The sequence below is a fragment of the Molothrus ater genome, chromosome 6 (assembly GCF_012460135.2).
Source record: "Molothrus ater isolate BHLD 08-10-18 breed brown headed cowbird chromosome 6, BPBGC_Mater_1.1, whole genome shotgun sequence".
Lineage (NCBI taxonomy): Eukaryota > Metazoa > Chordata > Aves > Passeriformes > Icteridae > Molothrus > Molothrus ater.
In genome coordinates this window covers 55,773,148-55,792,458 of record NC_050483.2, presented here as the reverse complement: position 1 = coordinate 55,792,458, position 19,311 = coordinate 55,773,148, and the positions used below count along the sequence as shown (strand labels likewise).

The window sequence follows — 19,311 nt, the reverse complement described above, 5'->3', positions numbered from 1 at the left end:
TTTTAGTAATTATCAACTCAAGTCCTGCTGCCTCTTACAGGCAAGAGTCCTTGCACAGACCATTTTCATTTATTTTGCTTTTCTTTCAACCCTTTAGACTCTGTCTGTGGAGCTGCAAAAACTTCATGCTGATCTGAGTGATAAAAAGGATGATCTCCTGAAGTCCATCAGCTGCGCTGGTGGGAGCACAGATGTGTTCTGCGAGTGCTTTAACAACCTGCAGGCACGGCTGGAGCAAACTCAAGCTGCCACTGCTTCAAGGAGCAGCTCCATGAAAGCTGGGCTGGATCATAATAGCAATTACCTGGTACTCCACTGCCAAATGCACATCTTGTTTCACAGCATCTGTTAGGCTTGTCGGTGTTAATGCATTTGGGTTACAGATGAGCAACCTCTAATGGGGTTTCTCTTTTCTCTTTTCCTTTCTCTCTCTTTTCTCTCTCTTTTCTCTCTCTTTTCTCTCTCTTTTCTCTCTCTTTTCTCTCTCTTTTCTCTCTCCACTACTTAAAACACTTGTCTTGGCCTCTCAAGAAGCAGATTAGTTTTGCTGGTTGCAGTGCTGTTTGCAATGCTGACGACCACAGAGGCCTGGATCACAGTAGAAAATTTGCATGCAGAAAGTATGGAAGTAACCTGGGATGCCATGCAGGCTGAGCTGCAGGCTAAAGCAGTTTCTGTGTGTAGGGATGAGGCCAAGGGGGGTTTCATATGTTCTTTCAGCTGCTGTGTCCTCAGGAGAGGCAGGCTTCCTCCTTTGTGGTGCCATGTCTGACACTGGGCTATTTTTGTCAATGTGTTGGAGGTTCATTTGACCCCACTGCATTTACTGTTCCTTGAGATTTTGTGCCACAGAAGCAGAAGCTATAGTTGCACACATTTTCCTTCTTTTGTTCTTTGTTGGAAAAGCAGATAGTGAGAAGCTTTTCTTTAGATTCTTGTGATGTGCTAAATCTAAAACTATTGCTGGAAAATATTCAGATCAGGTCTTTAGTCTGAACTAAGGAAGGAAGAGTCTGCTCTTTGAAATACAACTTGCAGTGTCCAGCAAAACTCGAGTGTGCTCATCATCTGCAAGTCATCCTGGCCCTTTACTGCTGAATAATAAAGCAGCCCTTTTGAGGAACACTGGGATGTTGTCTCCAAACAGCCACAGAACTGGTCTTGCAATGTTTATTTATGCAGAATCCATAAAGCTCCATCAGTCCCCAGTAATGGGCTCATTTTCCCATTTTCAGAAGAGAAAAATTTGATTCTCTTACCAGTTTCTCAGATTTTTACAGTCACAGAGGATCATTGTGACAGAGTAATCTGCTTCTTACATACTACACAGACTCGGAATTTCCCCTGTCCAATTTCTGCTTTAAGCCCATAATGCATATGCTTTATTTTGGTGGAGTTTTTTTGTTTGTTTGTTTAAGAGGAAAAAAAAATGTGTTTGTTTAAAGAGGTAATAATTTTGTTCGCTGTGTAATTTTGTCTGCTCATTACTATACTCCTGTTAATGTGATATATTTCTGATGTTTGTTTCTTTTGCAGAATCAAACCAGGCTACTCTATGATCAGTTAACTGAGAAAAAAGCTGCTCTGCAACAATGCTTGAATGAACTACGTGGACATAATGTTTCTGAACAGCTCCAGGTAATTTTATTTGAAGGAAATGAGAGGTTTTACAGCATTAGCTCTTATTTCCAGCCTTCTGAAATTTGTGAAGTTTCATAATTTCTAAAGTTTGAGTCTAACTTGGGTTTTTAAAATTGGAAAAGGAGAGAGTTCAGTATTTGCCATATTCACCACCACCCCCTTTTTTTTTTTTTTTAACTACACCCCAGTCCATACTCAGACCTAATTCCAGACATTTTAGTGGTTGGAGTGGAGGAACCAGTCTCTCCTCAACCTCCCAGAGCAAATACCCACCATGCTATGGCAGGGAAGAAAAAGAGCTACACATGTTATACCTTTTCTTATGCCTATCTACCTTTTCTTTGTGGGAATAGGACTCTGGTATTTCCATCTTCTCCTGCAGCATTTATGAGCACTTTATTATATGGAATTTGACCAGTTAAGCTATTTCCTTTGATCTTTATTGGGATTAGCAGAAAATTAAATATTAACAGACTGCATGTCCTCCTCAGAATGGTCATTGGCCATTTACCTACTTATTACCAAAGCGGGGAAGGTGTTCTGAAGCTTTCTTTGTACAGGCTCATAACCTTGCTTAGAGGCATAATTTTCTGCCAGACTGGGAGCTGTGTTCCCTGCTGAATTCCCTAGCAAGGACTGGCTATATTCTGTTAGGTATAGGAATGCCAGAAGTACATAGCTTTCCTTCCTTCAGAGGGATCCTGTCTCAATCCCTGAGTGTTTCTGATTCATAAGAAAAACCTGTTTTCTGAGTCCATGATTCCTTTTAATGGCTGCTCTTGATTTAGTAAATGGAAAGGCATGTTGAATGTTGTCCTGAGACACCTGACCTGATTTCCCTGGCTGTGCTGTGTGAACACAGTAAGGTATGCCATGGTTTGTCCATTTAGTTTATAAACTCATTGGATTTTCTGAAGTGCTAGCACAGGAGAGATCCAGCCACTGGATTCACTGCCCCACCAGTGATAATGGAAAGTTTATTGGAATGGAACTCTTCCTAACAGTTAATTTTGTCCTTCACCCAGAAAATTGATGACTGTGCTGTGGAGCTGCAAAACTTTGAAAACCAAGTAGCAAAATTGAGAGGCCATGGAGAAAGATTGCAGTTACCTATCACCTTAATCCAGGAAGCTTATAAATTAGAGGTAAGTAAGAGCACAGTACAGTTTCCACTTACTCAGCAAGGTTTGATTCTTCTGAGCAATGCATTTGCAGCATCAAAAGGCTGATGGTTATTTTGTATTCTGTGAGTTTGTGGGATTCATTTCTCTCCTTCATGGATCACTGCACAGTGTTTGCATTTTCAGGATGTTCTGGATGACATGTGGGGGATTCTGAAAGCAAAGTATGTGGAGCTGAACTCCCCTGCCATCAGTGAAAGCCAGTATGAGGACTTGCTTCATGGGTTTGCAGAGCTGGTAGCTATTGGAAGAGAGAAGATGGCACAAGATCCAAAGCACCTAACAAAGAGCAGAGCAGCTCTGCAGTCTCACCTGAAAAATCACAAGGTATGAGGTGTTGTTCACAGCACTGCTCAGGTCAGCATAGCAAGGAGAACTGTTTTCTGGGTCTGGTTTCTCTCCAGTGTAGTGGAGGAGAGTGACTGGCTCATAGCAAAGGGGAGGGACTGGTGTATGTGCAGAAAACAAAGACAAGTTTTTCAGTAGACCAGAATAATACCAGTTTTGGTGATAAATTGCTATTTCTGCTTGCCTCAGAACACATAGCTGTGTAAGGAAAACACATTTTTCTTATAGTTATCCCAAAGGATTACCGTGTCCTGCCTACTACTTAAGCCTTAGAACTCCTGCTGTGGGAGTGTGATCTCTCTTAGAGAGCAAGCTGAAACTTGGGGTTTTTTTACAGGATTTTTTCCACAACCTCATGACACGTATGGCTTACATGGAAGCGTTTTCCAAGAGAGTGAGTCCTTCTGTCCTGCAAAAGAGAGAGGAATTCTGGAGAGAGCTGGTGAATGAGGTCAAACTGCTGGAGCAGAAGGCCTGCCAGTATGGTATACACTTAGAGAGCCTGCTAAAGGTAATAAATCAAAAGACACTCAAGAGTAAAACCTAGAGGGAAGGAGAAAAGTTGCATCTGGGGCAGCTCTTGTCCTACCAGTGATTCTTTGGCTAGTAGTTGTCCTTTTCTGATTCCACTGGACAGCAACAGTAAAAAAAAAGGCAAAAAATAAGCAAAAGAAAAGGAAAAAAATAGCAGCACCACTTTAAAATAAAACTTAAAAAATTTAACCAATAACCTCAGAACATCCCTAGAGAATAAAAAATTGCCTACACCACTTAAAAATAAGAATCCTTAAAGATTTTGGAGAATGCATAATTAATTCATCTTAGGTGAAATCATGTCTCACTTTGATATTTACTTATTATTCACTTATTTTTGTGTTATGTTTCATTAAAGCAAGAGCTGCTGATGTTTTAGAAGGCATTAAGGCCTGAGTCTGGTGCATTAAAATACAAATGGATGTGTGCTGTGTTAACAATTCAATGTATTTTTTAGGATTGGGTGGTATTTGATGAGGAATGCCTGGTTTTCAATAAGGAGTTAGAAGCACTTGCCTCTGCTTTGCCTTCTGTCAGTTTGGTTGAAGAAACTGAAGAAAGATTAATGGAAAGGATTGCACTTCTAGAGGTATTTATGTGTTTGTCACTGCTCTTCTTTAGGCATCAGTAGAACTGGCAAAAAATATTTAATTAGTATATGAGGAGATGGTTTGCAGGGCACTGCCTCATCTCCTCAGCTGTGTGTGAATGCAAGCTCAAAACTGACTTTTAAAAGTAGGGGAAGATTGGGCTGCTAATTTCAGCCAGGGGGCTACAAATCTATTTTAGTGGAAGTAATGACTATAACTACTTCAGAACTCAGTCTTCAAAGGAAAGTATTTCAGGTGAGATGGATGTTGTGCAGGCTCCATGGATACCAAGGACAGCAAGTGCCACTTCTCTGTAATTCAGAAACTGTTTTCATGCCACAGTGTAAAACCTGTGGAAAAGGACAGTCAACTTAGTGCTTTCAAATATCTGAAAATACCAAATATTTGAACTCTTACTGTAACACTGGTTGCAGCTGCATCTCTGATGACAGAGCTACATCTTTATTTACAATCTCAGCTCCAGCTGAAAATATTTTATCAATGTTTTAAGCACATTTAAATATAAGGATATGAAAGCAGCATTTATGGTTGTTTTACAAAATCAAGAAGAAAGGTTTTAAGTAACCTCAGTGATGTATTTTCAGAGTGCTCTGCATTCCTCACAGGTGTGACCTTTCTCAGTTTTCAGAGGACATCCTGTGTTACAATTTTTTGAATTAATAAGTGTTTAAAAAAAGCAAATTAATGAGTGTTCAATAAATGATTAACAAGTGTAATAAAGGGAAAAAGTGCTATAATGATTTAATCTAGATGACTGCAGGAAAGACATCACTGTACATTCCCAGGAAAATCTGAGCTACAGTAAAGCCTTTGTAATAAATCAACTGCAGATGTTTACAGTCATAGTGGCCTTCTGGTTTTTTGATTCCTGTTGCACTGAGACAAGAGAAATGCAAAATTTGCACAGCCATTGATGTGAAGTTGCCTGGTTTTCCTTGCCTTTTTATATTCTTCACTAGCTCTTCACTCTTAAGTCTTTATTTGTCTTTAAAGACTTCAGAAACAAAGCCATAAAGCTTTAGAAGATGTTTTGTGCAGGGTGAAACTGTGGAGCTTCACAGTTTCAAAAACAGAGCAGAATTAAATTCTCTAGGGCTTAATTCCTGTGACAGAAATACCCCCAGACCTTTGTTTTCTACTTAACGACTTCATTGTCCACTCTTCGTTTCTCCCTGCCACCATTATTCAATAATTATCCCAGCTGTTTCCTTCAAAACAGTGGTAACATTTTTAAAAAATAGGATAGAGCCTGAAGGAGGAACAATAACTTTGAGGAGCCTGGAAAGACAATTTTATGGTGGGAGCAGTCATAACTTTGGACAGTGCAGCCAGATCTGATAGAGAGTGTTTGTCCATTGCCTGAGGTCTTCAGGTGTCAAAAACCCATCAAACCATAACACAGTCATTCTGATAACGTATAAAAGTACATTGAGATTTGTCTTGACCTACCCAGAGGAACCAACCAAACAAAAAACAAACAAGCCCACAAAAACCTGTGTCACTTTTGCATGTAATGAATTTCAGATTCCTGTCATTTGGAAAATAAAATACATTACAGAGGAAATGATTAAGAAGCTAGAACAAGTGATATGTGTTCTTCTAGTTGTGTTTTGTGTCTTTAAAATGTTCCTGTTTTGCAAACTTCCCATATTCTGACAGAAAATCAAAAGCAGTGTTGATGAAAAGCATGCCAGGCTGTACCAGATGGTGAAGGAAGGGAAGAAATTGCTGACTGCTGTGAACTGTCCAGAAATAAGAAGCCAGATTGGGAAGCTGGAAGAGCAGTGGCTGTCTTTAACCAAAAAAGTTGGCCATGAACTACACCGACTTCAAACATTACTGAAACTCCTGGTCAGGTGGGTCCAACACATCAAAACAGTTTGAAGTATGAGCTAGACATTAGTTTGTGATTTTTTTATAGATGTCAGCTGAAGCCATGCCTCTGCAGGGTTATGCAGCAGCAGAAGTGCCAGAATAGCACGTGTCTACTCACAGAGAAGACAACTTAGAGGGTGAGAAATGTATCCCAGCCTCAGCTAGAAATGTGTTTCTGTGTTTTGTTTCCTCCTGTAGCTACAACAGAGACTCAGAGGAATTGATGAAATGGTTGGATTCTGCTCAGCAGAGAATGAATTTTTGGAAGGAGCAGTCTCTCAATGTGTCACAAGATCTTGCCACCATCAGGGAGAACATCAGCAGTTTGTTTGTAAGTCATTTCTGCTGCCAGCTTTAGATAAGACATTGTGAATTCTGGTGAAAATGACCCTTTTGAGAGGTTGTTTTTGTTTGCCCTGCCCTTGAGCCGCCCACATAATCGGCACTGAATGGCTGTGTGCCCCAAAGCCACTCAACAGCTGACCCTGGAGTGTGGGCTCAGGGTACAGGAGTGAAGGTGGTCAGCCAAAGTCAGGAAAGAGGAACATGCTGAATTACATTTCATGTCTTTGCCTGCTCCCCTTGGATGGCTAGCCAGGAGGTTCAGCCCCAGTGTGAGGCCAGACAGAAGCAACAGTGCAGAGGGGGAAGGAAAAGGCTCATGAAGGTTGGCTGGTAGATGTGAGCTGGCCAGAGGTCTGAGGACTGGGGTTGCTCCCTGGACCTCTGTGTGAAGTGAGGATCAGGATAATCTCAATTTCTCTGGGAACAAAAGGTGGCATTCAGCATTGTATATCAAGGTGGGCAAAAAAATGATTTATCTGCCAAAACATGTTTAGATTTTCTGGTCTTTGCCATCTTGATAAAATCTGTTTGTTGAGGCATTTCATCCTGTGAAAATATGGCTTGTCTTCATTTCAATAGATATATAAATATTTACCCTCTCTTAAATTTTTCCTGTGCACCTCAGACATTTTCTAAGGAAGTTGATGAAAAATCTTCCCTGAAGTCATCAGTGGTGAGCACTGCCAGCCAGCTCCTCCACGTGAAGCAAGCTGATACTGCAGCACTTAGGTCATCCTTGGCAAAATTTGAGCAAAAATGGGGAGAACTGATTACACAGCTCCCAGCCATCCAAGAAAAGCTTCACCAGGTGAGTGAGAAACTCTGCTGCCATCTCTCAGTTCAAGCTAAATAATTATGTTAAAATGCTGCTGCTAGAATTCAGTTGACTTTTTCTGAATTAGCTGTGCCACGCTTTCAGAATAAGCCCAATATTGTACTGCAGTTTAATATTACTGTGTTCTTCCCGGGCTGTTTTACATATATTCATTATCTTTATGATTTTGCATGGAAGCCTGTTACTTAAAATTAGAAAGAATTACTCAAAATTAAAAAGAATTTTATTTCAGATTCATGAATTCTAGAACTGAAGTCATTTGCCTCTCTGGAGCTCACTTTCAAGTTCATGCCCCAGTAATGCGATTATAGTGCCTGAGCCTTTCTAAAAATAGAAATGCCATTTTCCTTGGTATTTCTAACAAGTAGAGTGTAGAGGATTCATGATATGCTTTACCTCAGCTTCAGATGGAAAAGCTTTCATCACGAGAAGCTATTGCTGAACTAATGGCCTGGCTGGACCATGTGGAACAGCAGCAGGAACGTGAGGAGCCATTAAATTCACAAGGCAGTGCTGCCCAGGTCAAGACCCTCCTTCAGAAGTACAAGGTAAATGGGAAACTGTGAGTCCAGGCCTGCTGTGAAAAGGATGGAAGCAGCCTACAGGCACTGTCATACCCTTCCCCTTGCTCTCAAGAGGGTTCCTCAGTCTGAAACGTGCTGTATCCTCCTTTATACAACCTTATGCTTCCATGACACACAAACCACTGCCTGTTCTGCAATACAGCTACTGCCTGCTGGGCTGTAATCTCCTTTTCTCATGCTGTCCCATCTGTCTCATCTGTTCTCTCTCTTGCATTTAGATGGTAAAATGTGATGAGCAGGAAAGCTTTCCTTCCTTAGGAGGACAGACTCTGTGTTTGTGCTGTGTTCTAGTCTGTCTTTTTAACAAGGAATACCCTAATGGAGCTCCATAACCTGAATCCATTTAACTAGGGAACAGGGAGGTTGAATATTATGGGTCATCAAAAGAAATCACCTGCTAGGAAAGGGGGACAAGATGAACATCCCTGCAGGGAGAGAGAGAGGCTGCAGCAGACTCTTGGCACTGTTCAGATGTCAGATCATGAGTGTCAGAGGCTGATTGCTCCAGCCACAGGGAGGACTCATGCTGTGTACTCCAGGGATGCCAGGGAGCCCAGCCTCAGGGCATGAATCCCCACAGAGCCCTGTTTACCTCTGCCCCTTCTCTGGGCTCAGACAGGCTGACAATTCTCAGTCTGCAGCTGCAGCCGCTTTGGTGCTGCTTGTAAGGCAAGTGCCAATGCAAACATTTCTTTCCAAGTGCCTTGGTATAGCACGTAGATAACATTTTGGTCTCTATCAGTTGGAGTTGGCAGTTGGGACATGTAGGTGAGGTGCTGTTCTTAACACTTTGGATATTTAGAGGTGGGTTTGTAGGTGTATCTTTTGCACTTGTCAGCAAGGTGGGGTTGTGTGTGCTGAGGAGAAAGCTGGGATGATGGTCACAAATTCCTAGAGGGAAGCAGCTGTGGCTACTGTGGTATTCCCTGGTGACTTTTCTGAGCACTACTGGATAAATACGGAGCCCTTTCCTGCTCTCTTCTAGTACCCTCTGAAATAAAAAGACATTCCCTTATGTTTTCACTTTGCATGTAGTTTCTCACTTCGCTCTCTGCGCAGGAGATGCTGATGCTGGAGGACACTTTTTCCTCCCAGATATTCTGATATTTTATTCTGATACCAGATGTTTTGTTAAAAAGAGTAGAATCTCATACTTCATTTTCCTGTGAGTTGCAGGAGTGTGAGAAAGCCTTGGTCTTGGCCTAATCTGGGCCCATGGCAGTGTGATGGTTTTGTCCAGTGGATTAAGTACAGGGTCTGGTACCCCTGGGTTTTATTCCCTGCTCCATCTCTAGCCTGTTTTTACTTTGAACTAACCACGTAATGATAGAGATTTTCTGCAGAAATTTCAGTGGATGGAAACAGCTACACAAATACAGAATGGTAAAATTTGAGGATTATTCCTACAGACAAGTCTCTTTCAGGTCATGATTCAAACAAAGCCATCCACGACCCACTCCCACACCTTGAAGCATCATTGGAACCACTCTGATTAAAACCACAGAACTGATTGGTTTATATTTTTGTTCTTTCTCTTTTTTCCCCTGCAGGAATACATGATGGAAATGAACTTTAAGCAGTGGATGGTAGATTTTGTTAACCAGTCCCTGCTGCAGATGAGCACCTGTGACGTGGAGAGCAAGCGCTACGAAAGGACAGAGTTTGCGGAGTGCCTGGGTGAGATGAACCTGCGGTGGCACCGCCTGCAGGCAGCCCTCAACAGAAAGGTTGGATTGAGTTCCCATGGCTTTCTCTCTTACAGCTCTGGTTTTGCCTGTGTCACTGCTCTGTATTAGGGATATGTCAGGCTACCAGCAGTTTTCCTGTTGTAGCAGATGGATTTGTGCAAACAGTGATTATTAAGTAAGTGGTGTTGACAGCTACGTTCAGATGGAGACATATGAACCCCCTGGACAAGGCACAGCAGGGATTCCCAGCCCTGCTCCAGCCCTCCTGGTCTGGAAATGGGTTCCTCTGTCAGTGTCCTCCTCCTGCAGTAGTTAAATATGTTTTCTCAATGCAGTGCTTTGAAGGTCAGCAGCTGATGGAGTCAGTATACATGCAGAATTTTCCTATCAGCACATAGTCTTGTTTCTCTGGAGAAAATCTGTTTCAGGAAGTGCCTCAGAATTATTCTATTCTAGTGAGGCTAGAAATAATCCATGCATCCAGAATTAGATGCTGCTGCATATGTGCCTCAATGCCCAGAAAAGCTGGCGTGACTCATGATGTGGAAAAGACGTGGGGGAGCTTAGAATCCCAAAATGCAACCATGAGGCTGCTGGAATGAATCCCTCTACCAATACATTTCTCTTTCATCTCTGTGTCTCAATTTATACAGCTTTGGGGGAAGCTGGCTGTTCTGAATCCAGACACAAAGACTCCTGGTCAGATGAAAACTTGCCAATGTTTTTTAGTTCAGAAAGTCTTCCAGAAACATTTTTAAGTGGAAATTCTATTTCCCGTACAATTGAAAATTCCCATGATGAAATTTCAGTTTTGTTGGGGAAAAGGTTATCTTCTCTACTATATTCATGAAATTCAGTTCTAGGATTTAATGGATCTTCAGGGCCAAGACTGAAGATAGGAAACTTGAGGTCCCTTTCTTATTAGTAGCTTTGTTGGTGGGTTTTAGTGAGAATGAGATTTTTCAGACTCCATAGGAATGTGTCCACATAGCCCAGGGTCCCCCAACTTGTCAGGTCTCCCAGCTCCAGAGCACACACTGCCTTGTTTCTTCCAAAAGAAAAGGTCAGATGCTAAAGAGCCTGCAAAACATTTTAGGTTTTTCTTTCAAAGTATTTTCTCTAAAGAGAATTTTCAGTATGGACTTTGTAATGTCTAATTTTGTCATGGAAGGCAAAGCCCTGTTTCTGCCCACTTGGAGGTTTAAGTAAGTTAAAACATTTCCATAACTTTCAGATACAAGACCTGGAACACATTTTGGAGGATATTACTGAGAATGAGAACAAAGCCCAGACTCTGCACAGCTGGCTGGAAGCTCAGAGTGACCGACTGAGATCCTTACAGACCCCAGCAAGTCTGATCTCTGCACAGAACACCTTAGATGATTGCAAGGTAAAGCATGACATGAGTGGTGTTACTATAAAAGCCCTATTTAGCCCACCTTGCTGAATCCAGACTAAGGAACTGCACAGATTTTAACAGAAAGAAATGTGAAGGAAGTTGCCATTTCCCAGAAGAATTCTCCAGTGTCATTTTAATTAAACCATGTTGCATTTGGGTGATAAAGAGCCAGAACCATTTTTAATGTGAGTGGCTATTCTGTGTTTTTTTTCCACCAATTGAAGATGCATCTGCTGTTGCTTTATGGTATTTGGAGTATTGTGCAGCAATATTGAATTCTGAGATACTTCCAATAGAAGTAGTTCTCAGTTCAGCACAGCCATGGCAGAAATTATGAATTCCATTAGTTTGAAGAGCTCTGTGATGGAAGTGTCATGGAAACTACTCAGTCCCATTTGGACAAATAGCAACCCTCTCTACTTCTGCCCTAGACTGTAGTGTAGTCTCTCTGCAGCAGCCTCAAGGATCTGAGTGTCCTTTGTTATGTTTTTCTAGGCATCAAATCCCTCAAAATTAATACAGGTGGCAGCCAGCTAATAACTGGTTCCTGTTACTCTGACAGTCTGCTGTTTTCATTCAGTACAGTGTTTCCTCTCTATTTTTTAACACGGAATATTTGTTCTTTCATTGTCATGGTTACATCTCTCTCTTGTAGTAGGCTGCTTTTATTGTCTGGAGTGCTCTGTTACACACTGAGTTACTTGCATCTCTGAAATGTGTGGAGGGGCCAGAATAAAAGAAAGGCACAAGGGTAGCTTGGTCTAAACACTCTCCTGCTCAGAGCAACACACACTGCTAGGATACAGGTGGCTAAAATGTTTCATTAAAATTCATTTGGTCAATAAAAATGAGGTCCAAATTCAAAAATGTTTTGGGGACAACGAGTGAGAAGTGAAAAAAAGTCATAGCTTTAAGTGTAGCATTATAGGAAAATGTTGTGGCCCATTGTGGGTATGGATAGTTCCTCACATTGTAAAGAGCTCCCTGCTGAACTTTCCCCAGCATATCTAGTCTCTCATAATCTTGCTGGTTGTGCTGGGGAAGGAGTCCCAGGTATCTCCATACATTGGAGATTGTTCTCACTTGATTTCACTGGAGGTTATTTCAGTGGAATTTCTGCCATGGAGGTCCCTCTGAGGGAAGGGACAAACTGAAAATAACTTTGCAGAAGTTGTTAGGATGTCAGGGACTCGCTCATTGCAAAACCAGTTCCTGTCTTACCTTTGCATGACTGAAGAATTACACAAAATTGATTTTAAAGTAGGAATGTTTACCTAGGCTCCTCACACAGAAGTTTCTTTTTTATGATCTCATTAAAAGATCTTGCTTATCTTCTTTTTTCCATTATTAGGAGCTAGAAAATCAACTCACAGCTAAATCCAAAACTCTTGATGAGCTCAAACAGAGTTTGGCTTCGAATGGTAGTGCAGAACAAACCCCAGAAGCTCAGTCTCTGAGGATAGCTGAGCTGTGTGAAATGAAGGACAGCATTGTAAACCAGGTAAAAGCCTTGCTTGTGTTCAGGTTTCCTGCACTGCATGTTCTGACCACCAATGTCATTAATCTTCTTCATGGGATGGCAGGAGCTGGTACAAAAAAGATGCAAAGTATTCCTTACACTTTACCTTCCTAAGAATTCCATTTTAAGTCTTTACTGTAAGGTAAATTAATGTATTTCCAAAATTGAGAGAGAAAAATTGGTCTGATTTTGAAGCAGTTTGGGTACAAGAGGAGGAGGAACAGATCCCCATTTGCAGCTTAAGAAAATAAAGAAAGAGCTCTACTATTTTTCTGTCAAGCTGCAAATAGAAACCTTAAACTTTCTTACTGCATCTCCTTCTCTTTCATACTCTGTTCTTTCTCTCTTGTAGTGCAACTGGTGGAAGCTGCCTACTCTGGCCCGTGTTCTCACTGCAGCTTTTCCACCTCCCAGTTACTCTTTCATCCACACACCAGGGTGGCTTTTGCCATCATCAAATCCTGTGTAGTTTCCAGTTGCTTCAAGGAGAGCTTGGCAGATGGGTTTCCCATGCAAACTGACTCCCCAGCAGTTTGTATTTATAGTCACAATATCTTTATAATTGGAGCTGATCATTTTTTTAATGTGGATGTAATTCATAGGTGCAGGAGAGATAATAACGAACACATTTAAAGATTTGAATCTGTGATAATAAATAACCACATACTGTAGAGAATTATACATGATGGAGTAGTAGTGTTTCTAGTTAAGATTGCTTTTACTTTTTATTACAGATTCCTTGCTTTTTTCCCTCAGAACTTTGTGAAAGCTGAGCCCTTTTGCTTGAACTCTTCCACAGGAGATGTTGATCCAGTATTGATCTGCTGCTTCTTGGTTTAGGTTTCAGCAGAAAGGATGTGACTGTTTCTTACCAAGAAAGCAGGAAAATTTATGTTTATGTACATGATGAAAGCTTTTCCTTCTGATGTATAGCTGGGGGTAGAAATTGCAAGGATTGACAGACAGCCTGGTGCTTTTTCTCTTCTTACAGTCACTGTGGGTCATGTCAATTTTGGGGATTTTGTGACTAAAGTACCGAAGTTGCAAACTGCAGGTGTTCTTGGGGCCGAGCTCTCTGTGTGTGCAGTGAAAGAGCAAGTGCAGGTTCCTTCCCACGGGTGACTGCTCACATCAGAGCCAGGCAGAGATTTCTAATACAGGGCTAAGGAGATGGAATACCTTGATTAAATTGTCCGTGGGTTGAGCTCAAGCCTGTGAGTCTGGGGCCCTGAGACATTTCTTGGGAATGATGCCTTTCCATCTTCCTTGTGTGGGCAGTAATTAGCTATAGGCTACAAAAAGCAATTAGAGATTCCTCCCACTTGTACCATGATTCAAAAGAGAATAGGGATGATTAATCCACCAGCCTGTATGTGCCTGAAACTCGGGTACCAGGAGTAAAAATTATCTATGCAGTGTATTAGGGAAAATTATCTATGCAGTGTATTTAGGGTGAACTACGGCATGAACATTTTTTCATCTTCCATTTTGTGCCTGCATAGTCAGAACCAAAATCTGACATCTGGCTTTTGTCAGGTCTCACGGAGATGTGGTTGTATGTCTGCCTGGTGTTTATGCTTTTCTCCAAGCATGACTCAAAACAGGTATTGAACTAGGTGAATGTTCTGTCTAACCCAGGACATGCCTTATGTACTTCCCTGAAAAAGAAGGATAACAATGATGGAAGGAGGATTGTGGTTTTGTGTTGGCAGTGTCTAGGAGCTTCTGGCAAATGGAAGCCATGCCTGCCCCTTGTAGATTAGACAACTGTAATAATGAAAGAGACAGAAAATAAAGGGGATATCCATCATCAATGAAAGGGACAGAAAATAAAGGGAATATCAGTCATTTAATTTTGTATGAAAATCCTGAACTTGCCAGCCTGGGGTCCAGGTGGGCCTGCATTATTAGAGCACAATGGCATAAGAGGGATGACAACTCTCAGAGTATTGCAGCAGTGGCTTCTTCTATGCAAACCAATTTCTGTTCAAATTGTCCTTGAAAGGAAGCTTGATCTCTGGATCAAACTATCTGCTTCCTAAGAAGATGAAGGCTTTCAACTTCCTCTCACTTCAGGTTGATTTTGGCAGGAAGAAATAAGCAGTTCATTATTTCAGTACTTCCTGGGGCGTTCTGACAGAATAGTGCCACCTTGACCTCCAGTGAAATTTTGATTTCTAGCAAATTCTTATGCTTCACTCTAGATATGGTTTTTGAAGCCTGCATAATTCCTTACAAAAAGTATAGTAAAATACTCCAACTTGGCAAATTCTTGTGGATTGTCATGGATTGAGCATTGAGTTTAGATTTCTAAGTCAATTTAAAGGTGATTTATATGTCAGGACTACCCAAGAAATATTAACAAAAATGGTTTGTCTGCAGGTTGCACAGCTGAAGGTCTCAATGGAGTCAATACTGGAGCAGTGGAGAGCATATGATGAGATTTATGCAGAAGTCAGCTTGATGACAACAAGATATTTGTACTGCATAGACCAGTGCAAACCTTCTGAAGAAGAAGCTTCATTGGAAGCTTTGAAAAAACAGGTCAAAACTCTCCAGGTAAAGTTGTCTTATTTCTGTACTTTCTTCTTTCCCTTTAGGCAAACAAACTCCATTGAAAAAAAGACTGAAAAAATTATCTGAGCAACTTTTTCTTTCCTATAATGACACTGAAGTTAGTGCAATATTGCTATTTTTTTATCTCCAGAGGCACTTAGACTTCTTATTTTATGTAGTGCATAAGTTCAGCTTGAGTGCAGTTGGAGGTACAAGGTTCAAGAAAAATGCCCAGCAAGTCTTTTCCTCCCTTGCACCTTGTATTGATGCTGAGCCTGGCATTTCTGCTTGCTCCAGCACCAGTCCAACTATTCTGTCACCCTCCAGAGAGCTGGAGTCTCCTGCACAGCCTCTGAATGAGTCAGAATGCCAGACATAAATGCTCTGGATCCTCCTGCTGCTGTGCTTGGCTGTTGCAGAGTCCAAGTGGAGCATCTGGATTAGGCTGTTAGGCTGGCCCTGGGTCTGGGCATTTCACAGCTCTGGCTAAAATCCCCTTTCCTGGCTCTAAATGAGTGTTGAAAGGCTGTGCAAGCACTCCCTCTTTTCCTGTAAACAAGGCCTGAATTGGGTTTTATGGAGTTGTATCAGAAGTGGTGCAGGACAGACTGAGGCTGTGAGTGCTGGGTATGGGACTCTTGGCAGTAAACCCTGCACAAGTGCTTCCCACCCTCACCTGGGCTCATGTTATAAATAAATGGAACTGGGCACCTTCTCACCTCCTTCCTTCAATCATGTTTACTTTTAACCTGGAGCAGTTCACAAATATGCTGTAATGGTTATATCAGGAGAGGGAGCTTGCAGCTGAGGGCAGGAGATATCAAGCCAACTTTACTGCCAGGAGAAACAGTGGCTTAAAATAAAAGCACTTTTGGTTTCTAGCAAATGAATTTATTCAGTTCAGAGGTGTGGGTTTGCTAAATGAGCTTTTTCTTTAACAGCCAATAAATTATCTCAGTTCAAAACAGGTCTCCTGAATTATTTTTTTCCTATTTCACCTCTCTTAGCTTCCTGATTTTTAGGAATTGGTGTTACATTTTCTGCAAACATTTTAATCTGTGCTGCAGAAGTATGGCATTATTGCTGCCCTATCCTTACTAATCTATAGGGGAAGTTACACTTAGGTCATTTATCCCCCACAATTAATTGCAATAATCCATTCTGCAGGCTCTTCAAGATGAATCAGAGAGCAGTGAAGAAAGTTGGGCCAAGCTCCAGGCTGCTGCCAGTAACCTGAAGAAGAGCTGTTCTCCCTCCTTTGCAGAGATTATTGACCAGAAGTGCATGGAGGCACACACTAGGTAAGCCTGCAAAATCAGACCCCAGTTATTAGAATTCAAAAAAACCCAAGTTTTTGAGGCAGGACTCAACATCTGTCAGATTTTCAAATCTATACTAATGCATCTCACCTGTCTAAGGGCATCTCTGTGAGGAGTAGAGTCACAGACTCTACTGGGTTTGGGTTGGAAAGGACCTTAAAGATCATCCAGTTTCAACCCCCCTGCCATGAAAAGGGACACCTTCCACCAGACCAGGTTTCTCCAAGCCCCATCCATCCTTGAACACTTCCAGGGATGGGGAACTTCTTGTGCCTTTTACCTGCATGCTTTTCATGTGATGGGTCCCACAGCACAAACTGTGGCTTTCAGGAACATGGGTTTGGATGCAAAGCAGCTCCCTCAGGAATCCTATGCCAAATCACATTCTGCAGGAGAACCTACTGGGAAAACACTCTTAATCTTTTGGTATTTTGGCAGGTGGAACTCAGTAAGTGAAGACATCACAGATCAGCTGCGGGCAGCACAGGCAGCTCTGCAGCTCTGGGAGCCCTTTGAGGCTCTGTGCTCTGAGACAGCAGCCAAGTTACAGCAGTACAGCCAGCAGTGTGCTCAGCTCTTGGATGCTCACCTGCCTGAGGAGAACTCCATAGAAACCCTGGAGCAGAGGATACAGGAGATGAAGGTACATGAAGTTTCTGCTGCTGAGTACAAACCAAGATTTATTTTTGAGAAACAAGGCAAAAGAATACCAGCAATCCAGTCAGTGGAAAAGATAAAATCTGTGGGTTTCTTCCATGAACAGGCACCTTTGTATTTTCTTTAAGCACTTTGACCAGAGACTAAACCAGAGCTAGTGTATGGTGAGAAAAGAGCAGAAGGGAGTCATATTCCATCTCTGCCACTTCCTGCTCTACACAAAAGATCAGGCCTGTGTTGGAAGGAATCACTGAAAGAAAAATTATTTACCTTATGGGGAGGAGGAGTAATATCTACAAGAACAATAGCTGAGGGAAAAAAGAGCAGTTTTCCTGAGCACATCATCATCCTGAACTCTTCCACAGCCTTCAAATTGTTTTTAATTGGATTTGGTGCTGTGTTTTGGTCTGGTGTGATGAGTTCTCAGATTCCTGAGCTAGTTAGATTACTCTAAATGCTTTTGACTTCGGGCAAATGAGATCTGATGCTGAAACCACACAGCACATTGGACTCTATCAGGCAGCAAAGCTGTCATTAGGTTCTGACATTCTTGGCTTCTTCAGACTATGATAAAGAAATATAATAATCCTTATGTCAGGACAGAGCAGTGATTCATTGTGCTTTATGAATCTCTAGCCATGAATTGGAAGAAGTGCAGAGTATTCCATTTTGCATGTGGCCTTGAATAAGAAACTTTACATTACAGGGAAAAGAACTCCTGTATCTTTCTTTGTCAGAAAAAAAAACTGACAGCAGCAAAGCCTAGACCAAAATGTTTTTACTTTTTTCTGATATACTAATGGCTGTGACAGAAATTCACCAATATGTCAGCAAAAAGGAATTGCATTTTCTGGAAATTTTTGGGAAGAGTGCTACACCTACTAAGCAAGGCATGACCACCTGAATGCCATTAGCACTGCAGACCCTGTCTGCAGTGTGTGTGGGTAGAACACATGGAATTTATTGGGGTTTTTTATTTAGTGGTGAGTTAAAAGAATGGGGATCAATGAAATGGCATATGAGTTATGTGTATTTGAATATACATGTGCACAACAAAATTTTATTTTAATCCCTTTAATCTTTTCCTCTCTATATATTAGGAAAAATTATGGTTTTATGGATTTTTGCCGCCACAAAAACTGAAAAATAAATTCTTATATAGAGAAGAAGAAATTAAAATGGGTTCTTTATTAAATGGGTGGAGTGGTATTTTATAATATGATCCTTTCAAATAAAGGGGTCAGGGAGCAAGGATCATTTTGCTTTTTAGGGAAATGTTCTTTGCTATTCATCAGAAGACTTTGCTCATCATTCTCAGAAAAGATAATACATAGTGGCAAATTTCAGGGGGTTTCATGGCTAAAAGTAAATTTCACTTGTCAAAAAAAAAGAAAAAAATCAAGTACATTGAATGAATCTAAAATCACTCCCTTTGTTCTTGTACTGCCTTTAGAGTATAATTTTATAGCATCTTTCTTAATAAAGGGGAACAAATTGAGCCAAACCCATAGTCCTCAGTCACTGAGGGATCCAAAGTACTGGTATGGCTGTATCTAAATAGCATTCCTCATCTGCAGCATGGGCCAGTTCCTCCATCTTCTAGTGTACACACATCTTGTAGAGAGGGATACCCCAGTTTCCCTCCCAGATTTCCTCTGGAGCAGCAGTATCCCACTGCCTGAAGTCACTGGTGGTCCATTGAACTTTGAACTGTGCCTTTCCCAGCACTGCACTCAAAGGATGCAATTCCCATTATCCTCCAAGTAAAAGACTGAAGCTTTCACCACAGCTGAGCTTGGCTCCCAGATGGGCTCAACAAAAAGAGTTTAGTTACAGCAACAAAAGATGCCAAATGAAAGTGGCACATGAATGATGATCTGATTCATTTACTGACTTTTTTTTCCCTTTCCCCTTCTCTCATCAGAATTTACAGCACGGCCTTCAAAACCTTGCAGGATGCCGAGCCCAGATTTATTTGCAGGCTGACAGGATAAAACAGCAGGCTGGGACAGCTGCTGAGGCCATTCTGATGGAGAAGCTGCAGCCATTCCAGAGAGCAACCTATTTGGAAAAGATGCTGCAGAGGAAGTTGGATGAACTTCAGGTATTTATTTTTTTAATATTAAATTAGCTGTTAGTGTGGGGTAACTTCCCTAGAGTCCTGTGTGAGCCACATTCCTCATTAGAGCACTATAGTTCTTGAACTGAAATTTCAATTC

The 19,311-nt window shown here is 41.5% G+C and overlaps 1 protein-coding gene across 1 annotated transcript in view; it reads left to right on the top strand.

The window, feature by feature from the left end:
* Window positions 1-19,311, top strand: part of SYNE2 (spectrin repeat containing nuclear envelope protein 2) — a 159,428-nt gene that overhangs the window by 93,010 nt on the left and 47,107 nt on the right. Inside the window, 17 exon segments of the mRNA XM_054515169.1 lie at window positions 98-307; window positions 1,537-1,638; window positions 2,667-2,786; window positions 2,949-3,149; window positions 3,508-3,681; window positions 4,162-4,293; window positions 5,975-6,171; window positions 6,389-6,521; window positions 7,161-7,343; window positions 7,772-7,918; window positions 9,505-9,681; window positions 10,877-11,032; window positions 12,393-12,542; window positions 14,943-15,119; window positions 16,284-16,417; window positions 16,874-17,078; window positions 19,017-19,196. Coding sequence (XP_054371144.1) covers window positions 98-307; window positions 1,537-1,638; window positions 2,667-2,786; window positions 2,949-3,149; window positions 3,508-3,681; window positions 4,162-4,293; window positions 5,975-6,171; window positions 6,389-6,521; window positions 7,161-7,343; window positions 7,772-7,918; window positions 9,505-9,681; window positions 10,877-11,032; window positions 12,393-12,542; window positions 14,943-15,119; window positions 16,284-16,417; window positions 16,874-17,078; window positions 19,017-19,196 — 2,778 coding nt within the window.